Source organism: Patiria miniata, unplaced genomic scaffold (assembly GCF_015706575.1).
Source record: "Patiria miniata isolate m_02_andy unplaced genomic scaffold, ASM1570657v1 HiC_scaffold_4, whole genome shotgun sequence".
NCBI classification, from domain to species: domain Eukaryota; kingdom Metazoa; phylum Echinodermata; class Asteroidea; order Valvatida; family Asterinidae; genus Patiria; species Patiria miniata.
In genome coordinates, this window is record NW_024037071.1 from 9,447,473 (window position 1) to 9,471,309 (window position 23,837).

At 42.1% G+C, this 23,837-nt stretch overlaps 1 protein-coding gene across 2 annotated transcripts in view; it reads right to left on the bottom strand.

Annotated features, from left to right (window-relative positions):
* LOC119739675 (erythroid differentiation-related factor 1-like) overlaps window positions 1-23,837 on the bottom strand; it is a 26,034-nt gene continuing 2,197 nt past the window's right edge. For both annotated transcript variants that reach the window (XM_038214688.1, XM_038214687.1), the window contains 20 exons: window positions 22,690-22,880; window positions 20,926-20,989; window positions 19,572-19,697; window positions 18,140-18,270; window positions 17,523-17,634; window positions 16,975-17,096; window positions 16,430-16,604; window positions 15,775-15,859; window positions 14,851-15,001; window positions 14,425-14,500; window positions 13,375-13,719; window positions 11,757-12,615; window positions 10,364-10,573; window positions 9,201-9,401; window positions 6,576-6,790; window positions 5,420-5,578; window positions 4,830-4,982; window positions 3,992-4,139; window positions 1,733-2,510; window positions 1-605 (listed from right to left, as the gene is read on the bottom strand). In XM_038214688.1, coding sequence (XP_038070616.1) covers window positions 422-605; window positions 1,733-2,510; window positions 3,992-4,139; window positions 4,830-4,982; window positions 5,420-5,578; window positions 6,576-6,790; window positions 9,201-9,401; window positions 10,364-10,573; window positions 11,757-12,615; window positions 13,375-13,719; window positions 14,425-14,500; window positions 14,851-15,001; window positions 15,775-15,859; window positions 16,430-16,604; window positions 16,975-17,096; window positions 17,523-17,634; window positions 18,140-18,270; window positions 19,572-19,697; window positions 20,926-20,989; window positions 22,690-22,880 — 4,485 coding nt within the window. In that variant the 3' untranslated portion in view covers window positions 1-421. The remainder of the gene's footprint in view (window positions 606-1,732; window positions 2,511-3,991; window positions 4,140-4,829; window positions 4,983-5,419; window positions 5,579-6,575; window positions 6,791-9,200; window positions 9,402-10,363; window positions 10,574-11,756; window positions 12,616-13,374; window positions 13,720-14,424; window positions 14,501-14,850; window positions 15,002-15,774; window positions 15,860-16,429; window positions 16,605-16,974; window positions 17,097-17,522; window positions 17,635-18,139; window positions 18,271-19,571; window positions 19,698-20,925; window positions 20,990-22,689; window positions 22,881-23,837) is intronic.

The following is a 23,837-nucleotide window of genomic DNA, read 5'->3' on the forward strand; positions in this document are numbered from 1 at the left end:
TTCCCTTATGGATCCACATTTCTTCATATCATCATGATGTCTTTGCAGGTTTCTTCAGGCTTGCGAGTCACAGTGTCACTGTTGCTGTCAAGTCCCATCACAAAGACATCACAAGGAATGTACTAAACATGGGATGAACAGTAACAAAGGAATGCTTCTGTCGCAGTTTACTTCAGTAGCTTGACATGAGATAGGATGACATGTCATTGACTTGTGATTGCATTGTGAGAATTTGTGGGGACTTGTGACAATGATCTATGGGCTCTTTTGATAAAATGGCTCTATAACCACAAATATAACGAAACAATATCGATTGCAAGTTTGCGATCAAAATGAATTTGCAAACACTGACACACAAATAAAACACACAAGAAATGGATTTCCAGCTCTGATTCAGCCAAAACAGAGAGGTTTGCTCTTTTCATTTAACACCCTGGAACAACTGCTGCACCTCGTCCAAGATGCTGACCAGTGTCTTAGTGGACTCGGGAGTCAGAGACGATGAGGAGGAGCAAGATGAGAGGGAGGATGGGGACGATGATGAGGGACGGGTTCTCCCCAAGGAGGCTGCATACATCTTCTTGTAGTCGGCTATTTGCTGCATCCTGAAAGAAGGTAAAGGCAAAATTAAACAACACAAAAGTTTTTGGGGGGCTGACCAAAGTTGCTAACCATTAAAGGGGCACATCATCCTGAAAGCGCCAACATTTTTGGCTTTTCCACTGAACAACGGAAAAGCCTTTATTTTTTTTCTGATTTTGTTTTTCTTCTTTTTGAACTTTTTGGGTCCACCCCAAATCCCATTGAATTTGTACACGTTTTTGGTGTGATACACTTTTGACCTAAAACAAAGTCCTATGTTGTTAAGTGCTTTGAGGAATCTTTGATTCATATTGCGCTATATAAAAAATAAAACTAAACGGAAAAGCCCTATGTTCTGTTCATCGAACAGACATAGCTCTAGTTATGTTTAAGATTCTTCACTTATCCTACTTCAAAGGTCTGGTTGAAAGGAACTAACCTAATGTCGCACTGTTCCTGAGTAAAGATGGCAAAAAAAACCCGGACTCGGCGGACATTTTCTGGCAAAGCATACGTATTTCCAGCTGTAAATGCAAAGCTCCTTCTTGGACGTTAGTTACCCCGGCTTCTGTGTCGGACGCCTCAATATACAGTACACGCCTTGTGTGTGTACAGATTACGTAGAAGTACACAAAATACACAGCACCAATAGACACGTTGTTTCCCGCACGTGCGCAGCAAGAGATGCACCGATGGAACACATGCGAGTGAAATCACGGCTAGCACTCAAACAGCTTGATTTTTGAGAGTCAAAATTTGACCCTCGGAATTTGTTCTCACGAGAATAACACAAAAGCGGTCAATTTTAAGATGATGGTTCTGTGGAAGTTTATATTCTTCTTTTAAATGCCCTTTCCATTTAATATCATTTCATTTAAAGCCCGATCGGTCACTTTCAAGGACGTAGTGTCCCTTTAAGGAACACAATGAAACTAGTCTCAGCTCAGTCCAAACTACATGTAGGTATATCAATGCAAAAGTGATCAAGCATTTTATTCCCATCTTGAAGAAGAAATTAGGAGGTTGAAACTATGCTAGTCACCTCTGAACACTTCCCATAAACTGTCCAGTGTTAAACAATAATTAGGAAGAGCTATCAATTAAAAATAACTCTGCCTCTCGTCCGATTGCATATTGAATCCTCTCTTACCCTTTCTTGTTAGCGCTGTGCAACTTGACCAGGTTCCGCAGCATATACTGCAGCCTGGATTCCCACATTGTCTCCAGCCTCAGCTGCTCCTCCTCTTCCTCTTTGCTCAGTCTGTCCTTGACCTTTGAACTCTGACCTTCAGCATGTGCCCCCTGACCCCCAATACCGGCTCTTGTCTTGGAGCTGACCTGGGCAGGCTTGTGAGAGCCTGCCTCCTCCGTTGAGTCAACTTGAAGTTTCCTTTGCTGCTCCTCTTCCCCTTCGCTCAGTCTGGCCTTGACCTTTGACCCAAGACCTTCTGCATGTGACCCCTGACCTGTAACTCCGTATCTCTTCTTGGAGCTCACCTGGGCAGGTTTGTGAGCACCTAGGTCCTGCTTTGAGTCATCATGAAGTTTCTCCTGTTGCTTTTTCTCTTCATCAGATGATCCCTTCCCCACTTCAGATTGGAGTCCCTGGTTTCTTGTTCTAGAATTGGGCAGGCTTGTTTCCAACAAAACTCCTTTTGAGTCCAAAATCTCAACACTGCCGCCCTCACTGTCACCACTTAAACCAGAGGAATCGCCTTCCTCCACGTCCAACTCTTGCGGATTCGGACAGCGATCGACAACGTCCGAGTCAACTCCGTCAACATTTCGCGTGGCACCAGCAGGCACGTCAGACTGCGTCGCTTCCTTGGTTCTTGCTTTATGTAATGCGCTCAGCGCGTCCTTGCACTGCAGGAGGGCCTCCAGGCCTGCATGTAATGTCTTGATGCGTGCACTGATGCCAGACTGACCTAAAATGTCAACAATTCATTGAAATTGGTATACAAGTCCATCAGAAGTGAATTGCAGGTCTAATCACATGTCGGTTCACAATTTACAGGGGAATTAGCAATGACAAAGAAATTCTGTTGTCAACTGTAAACTTGGAAAATCGCTTGTTAGCTATAGACCTCTTTGTGGATTGATTAGAAGTTTGAAGAGATCTGGCATTGCATTGCGTGACAGTCTGTATTATACAACACCTGAATAAATCCCCGTCTTCTTGTCGGTAGGTCGTTGATCACATGTAAATGAATTATTCGTCCCAGCCGCAACGCAAAACTAGAAGTTCTATTCCACGGTAAAAAGAAGTGTTATTTCACGCTGACACTATTGGTAACACTGACAAATGAGATGACGAGGATTTGTTCAGGTGTTGGGATGGGAAGAATCATTTCATTTGGTCACAGATGGAATGTTCCGTTCCATGAGGCAAACCTCTGTCACCTCATGAAATTGCTCTTACCATTGCACTCATGAACATTCATTATCGGTATACTATGAACAAGTATTTTTGAACATGAGTTCATCATTGCCTTGCAACATAAGCTCTTCACTGCATGAAATGCTGTAGGCCTGATCGTACCATAACGGACCTGTACACTTTTGGTCATATGCCCCGCCCACCTCTGGTTTGTGTACATTTCTCACAGTGCTTGTGACTGGGTTCGACGGAGCAAATTATGGTCACCTGACCAAAAGCTGTGGCCTCATTGGTCAATGCGTACTGTTTGAATGACCGACAGGAAGGGTCCATTCTTAAGGCTCATCTCAATTCATATCCGGGACGAGATCCAGACAAGTTGCAGACATTGTATCAGGTATACAAGTTGCAGGATACTGAACAACTTCCTCTCCCTCCAATCCTCCCGGCAATGTAGTTATCAGTCAAGCAATTGCTAATAAAAATTTCCCCAGAACATGTCCGGCACAAATGCAGAGCTTCCTCTGGACAAAGTGAATGATTCTACCTGCAACTTTTCCTGAACTCGTTCTGGATATGAATTGAGATGGGATCTTACCAAAGAAAAAAAAAGGATCCCTGAAGATTCGAGCAATGATGTATGGGCTCCGAGCGCCAACATAGGAGGGCTCGTTTTTACCACTTTTGAGAGCTCCGTGGACGAACACACAGTGTGTGCGAACTTTACTGTACTGGTTCGCGTGCAAAGTATGCACGACTTCCTGAATGTGCCAAAGCTAAAGCCACAGGGTCTTCGCGTGAGCATCAGGCGTCGTCGGCGCGCGACTACGTTTGAATTTTACTTACGATGGTCTCCCAGACTAATCCCCACCCCCAATTAATTTGGATCATTCGAAACACGCAGTGGATGGACCGGGAACCAGTCTAGGTCTCCCCCAACTCTCCTTTTCTGTCCGTTGAAGGGGTACTTGTGCACGGAGCCCATACTGGACTACTTTAGTTTCATATGATATTGACAGGAATGTTTACCTTCAAACTGGTGTTCCAGGAGTGCGACTCTCTCCAGTAGAACCCTGAGCAGCTCCGAGGGACGGTCCAGGTCCTGGAACAGCCTGACGGCCTTCTGATAATGCAGCTCAGCCAGCGAGCGCGTGTGCTTCTGCTTCTGCAGGGATGACTGTGGAGATGGTAAATAAACTGTGATCTTGAGGAGTTCAATCTAAAACACACTGGAACGTAAGGTTTATAAACCTATACAACATACTCATCTAAAAATTGGAAAAAAAAATCATCATCCCAGTGATGTGATAAGTTATCAAAAGTAATCCACCTAAGTCATGGGTCAGGTTTCAGGAGTCTAAACATGCTAGAACAGCTCCTGAATTTATTTGCAAGAAAAGTTATCAATTAAGTCAGCAACATTATCAGGTTTCAGTATGCTCAATTTGTAATCACATCTCTGCACTTCAATCCATTTATCAGTGCGACTGATGAAAAAAATCTTTTTGTTTTTGTCCACCAAAAAACGGAGCATGTTCCTTATGAAAGGCCTTATAAATGGCCTTGTGAGAACTAGCAGTGTTCTATGAGAACAGCAAAGAGTCTTCCAAAATTTCAGAAATCTTAGCTCAAGAGAGCTATTCTAAAGTCAGTGTGCATGTACATTAGGCAAATGTTCCCATATGGGAAAAACTTAAGTTCCTGAGCAGGGTTTGACCTGAGCAGGGTTTGACCTGAGCAGGGTTTGACCTGAGCAGGGGATTGACCTGACGGTAGTCCGCCTGCCAAATGCGAGTAAAAACATCGTAGTAATAACAGGTAGTATTTCCAGTGAAAAATGTTCTGAGTTCCAAACATGCTTGCTTACCTGATTTCTGTAGGCATTATGATGCATAGATGCTAAGCGGTGGTGTATGGTAGCTGCCCGGTACTGATACACAGGCTGCTTGGCTGGTGTGATGTCCTCTACTTCACACAGATGCAAGGCATTGTTCATCAGTCCGATGATGTCCTTCTCAACCTAGCAAAGAATGGACCTGTACATTAACCCTCCTACTGTTTGAACAGTCACAGACAGTCAAAAATTCCATGTCCTTCCCCGGCCATGCCTTTTACACAGGCTAGTCACCAACAGAAAGATCATATTTCAAGCAAGCACTGTGACTAGTCAAATTCAGTCAACAGGCAAATCCAGGCAACTGGTAGGCACAGCTGGCTTATCAATCACCTACAATCAAAGCATAGCTGTATCAAGTTACATAAACAGCCAGTCAATTCTGCTTTATGTACATAGGCTGGGAGCTCGTAACTGTTGAAAACGGTCACATGATTGATTTTGACTGCAAAGACAACTTGGCACAGAATTCATGTTTGCTTATCAAAGCCGATACGCCAAAACCGAAATGCACAATCAGCAAAAGAGCGCAAACGATGCAAACACGTGTTTTGGAGATATACCTGTTCCTGAGCCATAGAAGACAGGGGTGGATGGTCCTGCAAGATGGTTGCCATGGCAAAATATGTAGATGACAGTTCCCATGTCACTGATTCCCATAGATACGGGTTCTTCTTGCGCTGGCCAAGCTGCCTCAGTGCCCTCTGGTAATAATCAATGGCCTGCAAAGAAACAGGAATGGAAGAGGGGCTATCAATGTAGGAGACAAAACAAACTGCTTTTATCGTGTCTTGAATTTGTGATTTTCATCGATCCAAAATGGTCTGGCTTCAACGGTAAGTTTGTTGACCGAATGTGGCGTCATTTACATGATGCAATTTCTGTCAAGTACGGGGTGAGTCCAAAAAATGTCTCTTTGGATACGTTCTTGTCGCCCACAAAAATAGGAAATATTACTAAATTTTTCGTCTGGGTATTGACCACACAGTCAGTAAAAGTTTTCCTGATATTTAGCCATGGATGAAAAGGACACAGGCCTTTCTTTGTGACTACCCAAAAACACTACCAATACAATGTTTAGAATAGGCCTTTTGCTATCAACACAATGATGACAATGGGCCTCAAGACGATGAAGGAAATAAACGGAATAACAGAACAGGACGTCAATTAAATGGAATTACATTCATTGAACTTGAAACTGAATTTATAGATAAGCTTCACATTGTCACTGTTCTGTTCAGGTTCTTGCTTGTTTCATTTTGTCCGTATTTTACAACGTTTCTGCGCACTGTCCGAGCGTTAGGCTGCTGTACATCCGGAAGGTGTTCTCCAAATTGACCTATCGTGTCTTGTACGCTATTCGTTTCGTAAAATGTTCACACCATCAAGTGACCTCCGGATTGCCGTTCCGGTGCTCTACTAACTGATCTATCCAGCCCTATGTTGGCGGTTCACCATTTTGTCAATGGTCTTTTTTCAAGGGGCGCTAGATAGAAGCCATAAACCCGTATATGTCATGTAGCCAGGGATCAGGCCCAAAGTCACGATGCTAGCAACATTAGCAAAGCTGCAAACCCGGGAAATAGTAAACGGAGATCACTCAGAGAGGATACGACTAGGTTCAAACCCCGCTCCAGTCAATTTCTTTGTTCAAATTTGAAAAACAATTCAAACTTTATATGAATAACCCAAGCAGTAACCAGTGGGACTTTTATCTACCTTGTAGTAGTAGGAGCGTTCCTGTTGGCTCATCTCGCTCCCGCTACAGAACTCGCTCTCGCCGAAGCTGAAGGCGCACAGTCTCATCAGCTTGCCCATGTTGCACAGCAGGAGGGCGATGTTGGCCCCGTCCTTCACGCTCTCGAATATCTCAATGCCGGACTCAAAACATCTCAGGCTCTTGCGCCACAGATCCTGCTCACTTTGAAGACTGCCTGTCACCATGAAGTAGACAATATAAAACACTGAATATTTTTGAACTGTACAAATACCATCTAAGAATCCTAATGTTTAAATTCGAAGGCAAACTACTACCTACAAATATCAGGTCCATGTTTGTGAGGAATCTAGATGTTCATTTACATAACACAAGATCAGCCAAAAAAATTCACATTGGTAAGGCTAGGACCGCATCATTCATGAAAACAGTTAGACACCAAGGCCCTCTTCTTTGGAATCAGCTTACCCCTATACCCTTCTTTCGGACTGTGCATAAATTCAAAAGATATCTAAAAAACCTACTTATTTCCGGTATTATATAAGACGTGCACCCATAATTCGCATTTGTATAAGTCACACTCCATCATAATTAAATGTTATATTGTAAATTAGTACATGTATATTTCAATTTCCTTCAGTTTTTCTACTATTATGCCAAGTAAATATTTAATTAATTAATTTATTGACCACTGTTTTAAACTATAGCTATAATTGTTGTTTATTTCATAAGTTATTCACAAACGGGACCAGGCTCTGTATAAGCTTAGGCTTTTTTCCTGGTTCCCTCATGTGTCACCATTTATGTTTAATTGATCAAAGTGTTGTACATATATTAGCATTCTATTAATTTTAGTTATTGTTGTAGTAAATAATGTTGCATGTGCATTATATTAATTTGTGACAAATAGAAATAAAACAATACAATACAATACAATACAAAGCAAAACACAGCATTGCATGAACAGCCACAGTTTTTGAATACGGAGTTTCAAAACGTTAGCTTCGTGAATTTTTAAGATGAGTTGAAATCCTCTGGATCAGTTTGGATCCATTGTGTGCTACTAGTCAGGTGGCATATGGTCGGAATCGTGACTGACTGGTCCAAAGCACCAAACTTGGCAGATAGATTCTTATAGCCCTACAAAAGATATTTAGAAGGGGTGACACCTGAAATTCTTATGGGAATGCACGCAACTTTAGGGTATAATAGTAGCCATTTTGGATCGTTGCTATGTTCTCATAGTTATTCAGTCACTTATATGCTTTAGAAAATTTTTAAAGTAAGGATGTGTATTAAAAGTAGACTTACCAAAATATACTTTTCAAAAAATAAGAAAAATAAAAATATGACCAAATATGGGAACAAATATGTTACACGGTAGGTCTTTACGATTTATGCAAATGAGGCACCCTTCCCAAAAGAATTTCAGGTGCCACCCCTTCTAAATATCTTCTGTAGGGCTATAAGAATCTATCTGCCAAGTTTGGTGCTTTGGATCAGTCGGTCACGATCTTGTCAAAAATTGGGTCTAAGCCACCATACGGAAACATTATAGCCTTTATATTCTTTTTACTTGGGCAAGCGTTGCTCAAATGCTTTGCCCAGTGCTGGCCAAAAAAAAAAAAAAAATGCTGACACTTTTTACAGGCAAATTCTTTCCAAAAGTTTGTAAAATTTTCCTAAAATGATCCAACAATGGAGGTTACGTTATATCGAGTAGAAAACATTGCTTGACTTTTTTTTTACCAATTTGTTTTCAGGGTACTGGCATAGAGGGCCACACTCTGACGAGATTAGGAAACTGTCTAAGTTATCATGAAATGCTCACAAACTGACGGAACAAACATTACCTCTAGGTTCAGAATTTGTTTTGTCTGTGTGTAATTGTTTTGTACAATTCGTCACCGTTTTCACGAACTGACACGCACATGCTGTGTGCTTTCATTTCGTGAAAACAGCATAATCAATAATCTTGGTTTCACAAACTGTGCGCACGCACTTCGTACACTGACATGTCAAAGAATAATTTTGGTTTCCACGAATTGAAACCCAAGCATGTGGCGGAAATACAATTCAGAGTTAATACTTTGGAAGGTTTGTCACGAATTTACTCCATCCTTACACCTCTGGGGTTACAGAAACATTTAATTAAAAACCTTTCAACTGGTGAAATTAAGACAGGTTTCAGTTCGTGAAAACCAAAATTATGCGGTTCTATAAAGTACGCGCACTTGCCACGTACGCATGTACATGTTCTACATAACCCCCGAGGACAGAAACACAAAGGGAGAACAACAGATCCTTTCAGTCCTCGGGAGTTGGGTCTTTTGTTCAAAACGGTTCTCTGTAGTAGGTTCGTGTGCTTAGTCTACGAGAGAGTGTTATATTACAGTGACAAAGGGAAACACAAAGCATTGTCCTCGGGTGTATAGTAAAACAAGAGTGTGTGCACCACAGAGTGTCAGTTTGTGGTGTCGGTGATGAGTTACAACACACCACGGATCAATGCAGCAGTTAACTTCTACATTAAGCAACTTGGAACATCGTTTGGATTTCAGAAACAGAGATTGAGGCTTGAAAGAAATTTAAAACAATTTAATTCCAAACAAACCCATGGCACGCACCTTCGTTATTCCGTAACACAAGCGCCTGATTCATGTAGTAGACTCCCAACTCGTTGTGTGCGTTGCCTTGTTTTCTCGTCAGAGCCGTCACGTAATCATCGCCACGGTCGCTGCTTTCACTCAGCGCCAGCATGTAGCACTGTATGCTGGTCTTCAGGTTGTGCTCAGTGTCGTTGCGAAAATCGACGGCCCATTCGTACTCTGTTGGAACAGGGGGACCCAAAGTGTTAAACTTCGCATTGAATTGTGAGACAGTTTTTGCTATGAATGGGGTTTTGTGCAGCACAAATTGTCCCATAATGCCCAAGGACATGGCAACTGGATTCAAACCAATGACCATCTGATCTTGAGTCACAGACCCACACCAATTGGCCACATTCCCCACAGGGTTTACAATGACATTTTTAAATCATGATTCTCAACCTTAACCATGCCAGATGCAACAAAGTGCACCAGACGTTAGTCTGTTGGTCGTTGCTGCATTGAGCCATCAACACCAAAAGGCCAATCCCCCTGCAGTCGATGACTCGATCTTGAGGTATTTTGGCCTTCAAATTGTTGACGTGATGGATCTTGCTACACTAAACAGGCTTGTCATTTTGACAAGTGTTGCACGTTGCTGCGTACAGCAGGGTTTCGATCCAAAATACCCTGGGGGTTTAGAGATCACACTGAACCAGACTGGGACACTGAGTGCAGAAAAACATGCAATACAAAATTAAGACCAACTTAACTCTTTAACAGACAAAGTCTCCAAAGTTTTCATGAGGCAAAGACAAGGTCCTCAGTATTTCACCAGCCAAGTTTGAAGTCATTTCAATTTCTAAAGGAGACTTTTTTTTTTCTTCATATTTTGCACCCGAGAGTGAAGCCAAGTGATTTAAGTTTGAAGCCTAAGACTAGACTGGTACACGTCCAACTGTTTAGAAAGACTGACCTCTTCAGTAGTCTGGTGGCAGACTATGGAGAGATGTGTAGAAATACAGACCGGTACCAGATGTTGTTTTTGACACAGTTGACTGATGCAGTAAAAGGGTGTTGGACTGGTTGTTTCATGTGCCAGTCTATTTTCTTGTATTGCATGTTTTCAGTACCTTAAGTTTTGTGACTCTCATGCACAGTATTGAGAGTCCCAAATTTTCAAAACATTGAACCAGACCTACCATTAGTGGGATGGTGTTGTTGAACAACTCTCAGGATAAATTGATCGTCCGCCGTCAAGTACTTGAAGTCTTCCCTCTGTCTGAGATACGAGGCCAGATTGTGCGTCAGTAGCGTCAGGCAGTCACCGCACACCGCTAGCTGGTCGCCGAGTAGATTGGGGGCGCTGTTTGTATCTGGTAGATTCACTACGTCCATTGACTGGCAAGCACCTAAACGATTATCGTTTTCGTCAGACAGTAAATGAGCAGTGGTACAAATGATGCAGCTAATTGTTGCCAACATTATTGAGACATCAATTCGCTTCGCATCTGCAACAAGTATGAGCAAGAACCAGTTTCACGGCACTGCTTAACCATTAGCGGAAAGGTTGTGCTACCTGGAGCAGAGAATTGTTCTCACTATGAAATAGAGATTACCTCTATTTCATGGTGGGGATAGGCAGGCATGGTGATTTCTAATTTAAGCAAACTTTCCATCTGAAAATGTGCCTTTTTTGCTGTGCTAACTGTTTATGGTCTCCGTAAAAAAGATGGAAGTTCTGTGCTGACAGCACTGGCAAAAACATGCCAAGTAACCACAGAATCCTTAAATTATAGTTGTGAAAATTGTCCTCTATTTCTCGGAGGGGATGTGCACGCATGGCGATTTTTAATTTTAGCAAACTTTCCATCTGAAAATGCGCCTTTTTTGCTGTGCTAACTGTTTATGGTCTCCGTGAAATAGATGGAGGTTATGTGCTGACAGCCCTGGCAAAAACATGCCAAATAAGCACAGAATCCTATAAATTATGGGACATACGTATGAGCAAATGCCAAAACTCCTAACTTGTCAAAACGTGAGGCGTTCTGGCAAAATGTGACAGAACTGGGCAGAGGTCAGATTAAGGGTTAGCGGGTTTAAGGAAAGAGCATAAAATTTGCCTCACAATACTGTTTGTTGCACTTCAATCGGACATTATGTTCACAAGTTATGGCTGTTTAAAGTTCACATTTATCGACATATCAAGAAAATATAATACTGAGAAAAAGGCCCGTAAAGTTTTGAGTTTTGTATTCGTGAAAATGAAAGATGGCAAAATGTTTTTCCTTAAAAAACACTTTTTTCCTCACAATTTTTAGACTTGTTCTTCAAAAATATGTGCAGTAAACAAATCAAAGATTACAAATATATATAAATCTGAAAATCAAAAACAAATCACCCCCATTCCTTTTTTCGCATTTTTCTCCACTACGGCCTGTACCCAGTTCCGTCTCATTTTGCCAGATACCTCACAAATATGCTAACCATAAGCAAGGAATGTCTGCTTTAGTAAGCAGGGATTTTTCACTAATGGTGTGGAGAGCCATGAATTTGGGCCCTGGGCTTAAGATTGGTTATAACATCGGTGCTTACTTTGACAGAGTAAGGACATGTGGGCCAAGTGGAGAGCTCGTCCATACTTCTCCGAATCACGAGCTATCTTGGCCAGCACAAGGTAGGCCTCGCACGCCTTCTTGAGCAGCAGGAAGTTCATCTCGTGCTGCCAGCTTCCCGGGTGCCAGGTCCTGGTGGCGATGGACAGATCGGTCAGTGGGAGAGGTTCTTCTTCACCTGTGGATGGCTTTGTGTCTTCTGGGAGACATGACGAAGTATCTGACGAACCAGAGCTCTCGTTGCTGTCATCTGACTGATCCCTGAGTTGGATACCTTCATGCACTGATGGGCCGCTAGTCTCCAACTTGCTTACATTTGGTTGCTTTGGTTTTGCACTGTCCCTGATCTCTAAATCCTGCCCAGAATTATCGGCCGTTCCAGGGAAGGGAGCGACCGGCATGACGCTGGATGAACTAACCACAATCTCTAAATCTGAAACCTCAGTGGCACTCTTCGTTTCACCGGAATCTCTTGACTCTGTGCTGCATGCGATCCCAACTTCCTTTACTTGATCACTGAGATTCAAATCACTCTTTGACGACTCTTTCTTCTCTGCGCCAAGTTGCTTGGCTTCCGCCCTACTGTCGCACTTCTTGTTTGTTGTGTAAGATGCCTCCTGTTCACTTTGTCGCTGGTCTTCTCCAGTACCTTCCGGTAGTTGCCTCAGCTCAGCATCAGCACGATCCGTCTTCCCCCGGCTCTCCCCCGCCACGGAGCTACTAGGGTAGCAAAGGGTCCTTACTCGAGTAGGGGATGGCAGAGGACTTGGCAGTTTGGCCGCCTGTTCCTGACTAGGTGCTTCTGTCGATTTGGGGCATTCTATGATGCTCTTCAGACCCTAGAAAGTAGGAGACAACATATTCATCTTTCTTTAAAAGGTACAGTAGATCATTTGACATTTTTGCATTTGTTTCATTTGAAGCAACAGAGGTGCTCAAAATCTAAAGGCGGGTGCTTAACAACTAACCTGATGAACTTTTAGTTTATGAATACTGTATATTCCGAGAAAACAATATTCTAGGATCTCGATTTCAATGTAAAAGTTGCCATGTCATATTTTGAATCAGCATCTGGAGCATGTTTCTCATTCAGCTGATTACGGGTGCGCAACGCTGCACTGAACCAACGAAAATAACAACCGCGGGCGCATCATGCGCTCGCCTGTACCAACTCAAGGATTCGCCCAATTATAGCCCAACTAATGGAAATTTCGAAAAATGCGTCACTTGACTCATATTTGGAAATGACCTTCTTTTATTGTTTTTTTCACAATGACAGCATGCCAGAAGGAATACTTTCACAGTGAGGTTAGTGCTATTACTATCTTTAAACCAAGTAAGATTTTTAACAATAATTTGGTCGGTTACTTTTTGGATAGCTGCAAATGATCTACTCTATTTTTTAAATGGCATGCCATCATTGAAATGGTCTTTGTCCATGTGGTAGACGAATAAAAGAAAACTATAAAAAAGAAGACATTATTGTTAAATTTTGTTTTTGCGCAGCGACTCAAATCAGTTAGTGACTTAGTCAGTCGGTTGGAAAACAATAGGCTTACCCTTCAACTCCAGCAAAAAAAGCAGAAATTCCTCCTTACCATGACGATGTACGTGAAAGCTTTCTTGGCCTTCTCCTCTTTGGAGGCGTACACAGTCTTGGCCGACCGTCTACGTCGTCTGCGCTCCTTGAAGACACCGTGTTTACCGCTCGGCAGCATCAGGCTCTGCGTGTCCATGGTGGGCACGGTCAGCGACGCCTCTCCGTCCTCTTCTTCGATGACGAATTCTTCCTCATCATCACCAGACGAGGAGTCTGCTTGCTGTGGGGTCTTCTTGGAGGGCTTCTGGGAGGCGGAGCTTGAAAAAGCAGGGGGCGGGGAGTCGGTCAGGTCGTCCTCGTTGATGAAGACGTGAGACAGGAGGTGACACGCTGAGGCTGCTACCTTTTTTTCGCAAAGAGTAAAAATTGAGAGAACGATTTTCAGGGAGTGTTTTGTAACTGAAACGTTAACCCTAACCACCCTGAATCCTTCAAAATCTTCTTTGCCGAAGTGGAGGAATTTGGAGGATTGAGGTTACGTGGCAAAAGTGCGTCACTGATTTCGTAGGATGCACTTTGTCAAGGTCTTGGGCCAAACCTTGTGTTGTTTTTGCTCAGCCATGCATACATGTAAATATAGGCCTGGATTATGCTTGAAATCCTCCGTACTGCTCCAGGGTGTCACTCAACATATTGACAATCATTGCCGCAGGATTATGCAGGATTCAGGCAGTGGTCACCCATCCACGGACCATATTCAGGAAATAATGGATGAACTTGCAGGATTGAGGCTATATGCTATTTTTCCAGGATGCCAATTGGACAATTTTGCAGGATTGAAGCTACATCCTAGCAAAAAGGCCCAGGGAGTTAGGGTTAAGGCCAGTTGATACTTGTTGAGAATGCAAATGCAAATGCCACAGAAAGTATCCACGTTTCAAATTTGGTAAAATTGAACACTGTCCAATTCTGGCCAGTTTTGCCGCCGTCCTTTACTCGAAGTATGAACCGGCCTTCAATAGGTTCTTTTAGGGTTGAAACTCAGTTTCCAAATTCTAAAGACTTGTCCAGGGTAACAGGACTTGTCTCAGGGTCATGGGCAGCTTACCTCCGGATGGCTCCCCTCCCTGCCTTCCAGCAACTGCAAACAATTCTTCAGCAGCTTGTAGATGGTGCTTTTATCCCTGAATCCAAAACAGTATTACAAAGAAGTGAAAAACAAACACCAACTGGTGGTGCTGACGTAGTGTGATATAAACTTGAGAAACAGCAGTTTGGAGATGATTCAACTAAAATGAAAAAGGTGTCTTGTTTTCAGGCGTGCAGCATTGTTAATGTTGTACAGTTGCAAGCTTCACGACTTGGGTATGAGACCTAGCCACACAGCATTTATGGTTTCTGACTAGCGTCCATAGAATACTGACATTTTGGGTGCACACCAACCTAGAGCTGGATGGCTCAGTTGGTAGAACTCTGGCTGAACTCTTTACGAATTGATGGAACGCGTCCAAAATTGATGCATTGCCACACTTACTTCTTGTTTGGCCCGGACATGGACAGATTCCTTGCCACTCTGTACAGCAGTATGGCAACCGGTGAAATGAAGGGATTTTCCCAGGGCCTGTTGGGATACTCGTTGCACAGACTTGTCAGGTCGTAGAGTTTCACTACGTCTTCATCTTCACCTATGTTGAAAATGGAAATTAATATGATGATTATGAATCCATCAGTCCACTGCACCGCCCAAAACCGCCCTTCCTATATGCTGAGAAAGTGTAACGTCATCTCCGCCCGAGTAATGTTGTACATCGGGTCAGGTTGACCAGGCCACCCCAACCCAAAGCAATAGAAATATAAACCGAATCCGAACTGAAACCGATCTGAACTCCCCAAATCCAACCCGACCCAACAAAAATTCAAGCAAAACTGACCTGAACCAACCCGAAACCGAACTGACCCAAACAAAAGCAAAAATCTCGCTTTGGTAACTGTGTCCGCTTTTTGTGCCTGAACTTACCCGCGTCGCGTGAAAATCGTCGTCTCTTAGTAACAGAATCATATCGTACGGTACAGTGAAGACTCATAACAAGACCTACTGGTGAGCCTACACGTTACAGACTGTGCATGATAGACCGCAAACCACATACACATTTGTGTAGTGGGTTGAGGTTGGTCAAACTGGGCACAGTACATGTAACTCCGCAATACCATTACATCGCATGATTTTCTGAACTGTTTTGTTTTATTTTGGTATATTTTGGTTTATTTGGCGTTTCTCACAAGATTGCTTAACCAACTCGACCCGATCCGACCCAACCCGACCCGACCAGAAAATCGCAAACGCAAAAACATTCTAAAATACTAATCCCCCAAATCCATCCATTTTGCAAAATTACAGCAAAAGCAAATGTTGTATATTCCCTTTAAGCTACTGGAGATAAGTTTGCGTTCAGCCTACCTTTGAATAGCCAGTACGTGTGTCCTTCTTTAGTGCAGTGGCTTTTCAGGAAAGACAAGACGTTCTGTGCGACATCCTTCACTACCTAAAATGTTGACACCAAAAAGACTTCTGATATCAATTTCAGATATTCTCTTAAAAAAAACACAAAAGGCGATATTTATAAAAAGTAAAATGTTATATACTTGCGTGTGATGACAGTATACATTCAGCATATTATACCTTTAACTGGACTTGGATCACGTTAAGAATGTATTAAGCCTCCCCCTCTGGATGGCAATTTCAACAAGGCCAGCCCAGCAGTCAAAATAAATCAAGTGACTGTTTTTAATAGTTGAGTGTTCCCTGCCTTCATAAAGTGGAATTGAGTGCTTAGGGTGCTTTGGAGGAATGCTTAGGCTTCATTACCAGAAAATAAAATTAGAAAAAAAGAGAGTTTTAATTCCAATACAGTTCAAAGAGAGAGAATGTAAAAATAGTGAATTACATATTTTTTTTTCCTAGAAAAAAGTAGAAATTTAACAAAGAGGTCTATTTTTCAGGGGTGAAACTTAATTGTTTTCTCAGAGTAGTTCTGTTCAACAAGACTTTTTTGGGGAAGGGGGAGGGGGGTTTAAAGACTTCCAGTACTGAAAGTGATGAAATGTTGACTAACCTGGGGAGCAAAGTTAGCATCTTCTAGGTTGGGTATCTCTTCGGTCTTGAGCAGTTCGTACTTCTGGACGATGCCGTTGAGATGATAGCACATGGCTAGCTCTGGTACATTGGACATAAGGTTATCCAGCCAATAGTCTAGGCCAGTCAGGACATTGATGGGGCTGCTCATGTCCCTGCAAAGAGCAATGTGCAAGTTGACGTCAAAAACCTGCGAGATTTGATGAGAACACAGCACATCCGGGCACCATGTATGGATCTACAACGTGTGTAGCGTCCTACTTTTTGCATTTATTTTGTGTCCTGACTGGACCCATCCAATCCAGGGCAATAAATGGGTTTTTTGAAAGAAAAGAAAGCACTACAATTTACAACTTGCTGAAAAATGATGCAAATTTGATTTGATTTGATGCTGCAAATTTGATGACGAAAAATTTCCCTGATGTCACAAATTTGCATACATGTTTGCTTTCGTGCCGAGTATGAACCGACCTTAATTAAGGTTAATATCTCATGGACAGATATAGCTAGCTAATGACAACTCACTTTAGTCTCAGGCTGACAGCGGGGTGTATGCCTTCTCCAAAGATAGGCAGGTCAGTGCCAATCAGCATGCGGATATCTTCAAACTGCCACAGGGCCTGACGGGCAAATTCACTGGGCTTGGTCTGCAAACAAAATATTGCCTAGTCTCTCAAAACAAACTGCAAATGACACAATTTCATAGCAATAGTACCCATCAACAATATGTACTATCATCAGATACCTGGTGCTGTTATGAGATACCCTGTAAACCCGTAAGACCCTCGGGTGACTATGTCTTTATGTACTTGGTCTATTATTCAAACAGTAGCTACAGACATATAATTATTATAAATTCCTGATTTAGTTGGGACGTAACAACTTCAACAATAAACCGTTACTGAGGCTGCACCATGCTTGTGTACATCTTGCATACATTCTTGAATTTGAGACGCGAATGCATTTTGATACATGTGAACATGCCATTGGTCAAATGAGCACCGAATACACACATGAGCAAGAGCGAGGCACCAATTCTGTAAAGGCTTGTAATAGCCGTGGCTGGTCCATACCTTGGGTAGTAGGTCTGGTATCTGGATCAGAGCAGACTGGTTCGGTGGTAAGTGCTGCTCCTCAAAGTCGTAGGTCTGCTGGGGAACTGACTCATCTGATGAATTACCAATACTGTCCAATAGAAGACAGAATGTAACAATGTCTCATGTTCACATGGTATTAATTACTGTGTCCATAACATACATAATGTACAATTTCTTTGCAATAACCAGTAGCTTTATCATAAACCACACCACACATGCAAGCTGCTAGCTCTAATGAGCCTACCACTCAACCCAGTCCCGAAAACAGCACCCACATTTGGAGCCCAATACGAAAAAAAGTTAGTATGTTGATTGATTCATTTATTTAATTCTTATTTTAACTGGATAGTCCATTCAATGGGATCTGCTGGTCTCCCATGGGGCCCAGTAAAGAGTTTCAGTTGTGGGAGGAAAACCCCAGAAGAATATTCTGAGGAAAACCCACGGAATCAAGTGGGGACTGAAAGCCCAATCCACATATTGGTCCAGGCAGGAATCAAACCCGGGTGACAACGATGGAAGGCGTCTATCATTTACAATAGCTAGATTTTCTAACATCTACATTTTCAAGAAGCCGATGCTCGTGTTTTTACCTGTAGTACAGGAACTTGGACAACAGATTCCAGTTTTGAAGAAGCTCGTTGGTTTTGCGTTTCATGGTCAGACTCTTCCCCTCGGACAACACCGCCTGTATGAGGAAGGTCTTCATCCATTCTCTTTCTCCCTGATAAACAAAAGAAAGACACCAGGCCTAATTGCAAGTAGAAAAATATTGCTTGGCAGATTAATGTGTTACACAAAAGTCCGCTGGGAACCAGTCACAAACAATACAAATCATACAAGTTTTTGGCCGGTGACCTGTTCTTGTTAAGCAAATATTTCCAGTGTTTAGCACATTTATGTGCTTAGCAGCTCATGACTAATGATGTTTGATTACAGTTGTAATAAAGCCCCGCTAAATCCATCTTCATCCAACAAAGTGCAATTTCTCTGGGATTGGGCGGATGATCTTGCATTCTAGCTGAAGGATTCTGCTGGATTCAGCAGTTATCACTCACTGCTTTCACCCTGGATCATATTAAAGTTTGCAGATTGTCTACAGAAAACCCTGAAGGTAGTTAGACCCTTTTTAAACAGGCAGTACACAGTTGCGCCGAATGAAGTATCTCAATTACGTATATGGGAAGTTCGACGTTTGAAACAGTTAGGAGTGGCTGCATATTTGGTTTGGCATGGCACAGCTCTGGCAACCATTGTTAAACAGTTGTTAAATCCCAGCCACACATTTACGGTTAGGAGCTACGAATATCTACGGTTTACCAGGAGTCAAGCGATCACGATGAACCGTCGAGAATCGTAACTAGTGAAATCGACTTTCTAAGAATGCACTACGGTTTCAGGACGGATAGCCACGACTGTCCTACGGTTTCTCTACGAATACACCACGGTTTGTCAAGAATATGGACGGATTGGTGAAGAATATCGACGGTATTACTAAGAATGATGGCGTTAACGTCACGGTTGTCTGCGAGTGGGACACGGATGACCAAGGTTCTCCTACAAATAGTCAAGAATACAACCTTAGCAGAACCCTAGCACATCCCGGCATATCCGGACATTTGTAGAGAATTCCTAGAGATTTCTACCACGAATGAGCTACGAATCTCCAAGAATATGTACGAATAGCCACGAATCAGTACGGTTGTCCTACGGATGTCCAAAGGTTGTACTACGGATTGATTTTCTTGACGTTTCACCACGAAAGTTTTAAACAGTTTAAAACTTCCGTAGCCCCTCCACAAATACGCAAGGAAGATGACGGATAACCAAAGATGTACTAAGGATGAATACAGTACTCCCATGGTTTATTACGAATTTCAAACCGTGGAGATCCGTAGCTCCAAACTGTAAATGTGTGACTGGGGCTTTACAAAGTAGGGTTTTACGTTTTATGTTGCGCATTTATGTTTGCACATTTATTATCTAATGAAAAAAAAAATATGATTTTGTTTTTAACTTGCTGACCTGCGATGCACTTCTGAGGTGCTTGTACAAATCCAGCTCATCCAGCAGTAGGGTCTTGCCCACGCGGTGCACGGCCATGCTGACCTGGGTCTTACTGAATGGTATCTTCAGCAGTTTCTTGATGTTCTGTTTGAAAAGGGGTCATACATGAACTAGCAATTAAAATAATGATAATAAGATGAAGGTTTACGGTAACACCATGTGACAAATCTCTTTTGTGAGTTTGCGAGATTCTGAAAAGAACCAGGGGAAACTCAACGTTTTGGACAATACTGTCTGAAACGTTGAGTTTTCTTCATTTTTTTTTAAAACCCCACAAACTCACAAAGAAGATCTGTCACATGGTGATACCGTAAACCTTCATCTTTTGCTATCTTCACCATGAAAACCTTCAAATCTTATTCAAAATAATGATAAGAACCACCTTGGTTATTTTTATAATGCTAAATTTCACTCCTTCTCATCGTATTATAGGTCAGCCACATGTCCTACCTAGAGTCTATTAAAAGTACATGGGATTATTTACTTTTTGTGCATGTTTTTCGTTTGAAGCGTCAAAATTGCTCAAAATCATTTATAAGTATGATGCCTATAACAACTAACTCTTGATTTTTCAGCTCACCGGATACTATACATTTCGAGAAAACATAAATGCACAATCTTGGGGTATCATAAACTGGATTTCGTTGCTGATGTATGTAAATTAAACTGTGCCAACACACACAATTTTTTTAAACTGCCTTCAATGAGTGTTTTCTTGCAAATGATACCATTTCAGGTGGAATACTTTCACAGGGTATTTGGTTCTGATCCTATCTTCACTTTGAGCAAGGATTTTCTCATTAAATCGATAGGTACATGTACATTCTCGGTTTATTGCAAATGCCTAGGCTATACGTCCTTAAACCCTAGCCCACCTCAATCCAGGCTCCAAAATCCTCCTGGTGGATTTGGAGGGGTTTGGAGGATTTTGGAAGATTGAGGATGAAAGCTGTTTGAGAAACATGAGGATTTTAGAGGATTGAGGATGAATAGTGTTTGAAGAGGAGAATGATTTTGGAGGATTCAGGATGAATGCATTTTGAGAGGCAAGACGGTCTGACGATTTTGAAGAATTGAGGCGCTGGGTACTTGACTTGAACATAAGTGCAAAAGTTTTGAGAATGTTGGAGGATTGATGATGGTTCCTAGCTAAAAGGGCCTGGGAGTAGCGTTAAGAGTCATTTTGCCTAAAGCATCATACCAAGTTTAGCCCTGTTCCATGAATTTCCTTTCAGACCGTTTGTCACACATTTAAATGGCTCAATCAGCCTAAATTGAAATTGAAAATATTTTTTTTTCTGAAAGTTCTCACCTCAGCTGCCGAGATGACGTCCACTTCACCAACAGTATCCGGCAATGTTTCAGCCATGGCAAAGCTAGAATTAAAATCAAACAAATTTTGCTTATAAAAAAAAATTAGAAATTTGTATGAAATACATAAATGTTTTATAGTCCTAATCAAATCAATCGTTAAAAGTGAATACAAGTCAGTCAAATGTACTAGTCATTTAGTCTCAAGTCCAGAGACAAGTTATCCAGATGAACTATGACAAAGGTATTCCGTCGTCAACGTTCATCCTGTGTAACCTGTGACCTAACTTGGGATTTGACTTGTGACGGATTTGCAAGGAACTGGTTTGCAACTTACTATTTATAACAAGCTTTCAGACATTCTTTCTCAAGTGAGACAAGCCTGCAATTCAATGTGGTATAAATGGGTTTATAACACGCCTCTTGCTGGTTCTTTATCCTGGTTGGCTGAAACACGGTTACGTGGGGTACACTATAGGCTTGTGCATGAAATTTGCGTCAGCGTGAACTAGAGAAGTGTCGACATCAAGACATCATGGCGCGTAATCTCCAGAGTACAGTGCCCGATCGGGCACTATACTAAAAATGTTTGACTGGTTACAGTGCCCTCTCAAAAACTCAAACTCAAAAACTGAATCTAGGGAAACTAAAAGCGTTCTGAGGTAACTGTTGAATTCTAAACAGTCAATTATAAAACTCTGAAAAGTTTCTTTTCTTTTTATTTTGGATAGAAGTGTGTTATAAAACACATATGGCCTGGCATAATTCGGTCCCTAGTGCACATCTATGCCCCCCTCAGGCCTGTGAGTGACCAAAAGAGGGTCCTTCTGGTCACTCACAGTCCCTCAGGGCGCATAGAGGTGCCCTAGTGACCTCATTGCCAGTCTATACTGGTATGTGTATAATATTCCATTTATGAACGGTAAATGGCACTATATGAGCAGTAGATGGTCCATGCTTGGCCACATTCTACGGATGGCATCTGATGCACCAGCCCAGAGAGCATTAGAGTTTGCCGTAGTGGGAAGCACCAGATACCAAGCACGCCAAGGCCGCCATTGATCCAATCTCCTCGAACTCCTTTGCATGCAGTAAAAGCAGTAAAAGCAGCAGGATTAGGTCCACTCAAGACCATACGACAGCTGGACAACTTCAGGCTCATGGCAGGGGACAGGGCCCGATGGCAACATTTATTAAAGAACTGATTGCCATCACAGGTTGTGCTAACTACTGTGGCAGCAGAACCAATTTACATACATATATATACATATATACGGAAATGTTCATCAAAAGGATTAGATGGAGATCATTCTTCTTTCTGAATCCGGAGCTGAACAAAGACGTAACGCGCGTAAGGCGTGCGCGTGCTTGAATCGAAATAAGGTAAGATGCTACTTGTATTCTATACTTTGTCATTCTGCTGATGAGTGCCTTATGGAACGAAACAGTCTGTCCAGAAGAGAAATATGCCAAAGTTTGATTAGCTCATATTCTGAATTTATTGCATGGTTATAGCTCTACAGAGATGTATCGAGCACTGTGAATTGTGATAGAAGACAATTTTATTGGATGTATGTATGTATGTTGAGGCAAATGGCACTCAATGCTTCACTTCGGGTGCCATTTGTACACTACTTGGGCATTAAAAAAGCTCAATGACTACATCAAAGCTGACAACAATTGTATAGTGTCACCATCGAGTACTTGTGCCAAAGAAACCATAGCACTACCCTTCAAAACAGGACAGACGCAGATACAACGTTACCTTGAAAACTGTGTGCATTCACCAGTCACCCAGGTGTTGGACAGCTTAGCGTCACTCCGAAGCCAGTTGTCCGGCGGTCTGTGTAGGTCGGTGTTTTGATCCAATCTTGAGAACTGGTAGATGGGAAGTCTCCGAGCTGACTTGACCATGACCTTGGACTTTACGTCTACTGCCTGAGACTGGGAGTGCTCCTGTGTAATAAAGAAGGAATATGATGTTCAGGGGTAACCCTGCAAGGCGCCATCGTTTTATTTTAGTTGTAATCCACCACGGTACTGAACTTTTCAGTATGAAGATGCATGGGTGTAATGTTTGAACGAAATCCCTTCAGTAGGCATTTTGGTGAAAATAATCCCTTCTCAAAGTGTGTAAATGGATCAATTTAGGCCCTCTGTGCCCAAGAAAAAAATATGTTACCCAAATCCATACTTTTTGCACTGCTCAAAGCCCCTGAAAAATTCTAAAGATGGGTCTAAGACTGGGTCTCACACTCAGTTGCTATACTTCACAAGCTGTGGTTAGAGCTGGACAATACAACTTCCTATGGGAGTTGGCCTGGGTCTGGTCTTTGCCTCCGAAAATATGGGTCAAAATTTCAACCAGGGTTAAAGGGCTGACTCAAGATGTTTTTTAGTTATGTCTTAATAGGGAACTGCTGGAGTATGAAATGTTTTGATGGATAAATGATGGAGTAATTAAAACTATTTAAAAATGCACTACTGTTACACACAACAGAGTTAAAGAAAAATACTTATTAGGTTGTAAATTTTGGAATGATAAAACACCTTAAGCAGTTCAGTACGTTAAGGACTAAATCGAAAGAGGGGTCCCTACCTCAACAATCGCCACGTAAATATGTACAAACCTTCCCTGGCTCCACATTTCTGGGGAAAGAATGTTGTAACCTGACGCCACTGTTTTCTTCACATATCATCTCAATAAAGGTCAGTCATTGCAAAAAAGTTGAAAAGACATGAATCTGGGATGAAGAAACTTTTCTAATTTTGTTAGGAAATACTTCTTGACTCTCCATAGACTTTGTACGTCTGGATGCTACTGGAGTAGCTGAAGTGGCATCTGGATGCTACATTCTTTCCCAGTTTGGCTGAGATATGCTTAGGCATGGAGTGCATATTGTGCATTCATCA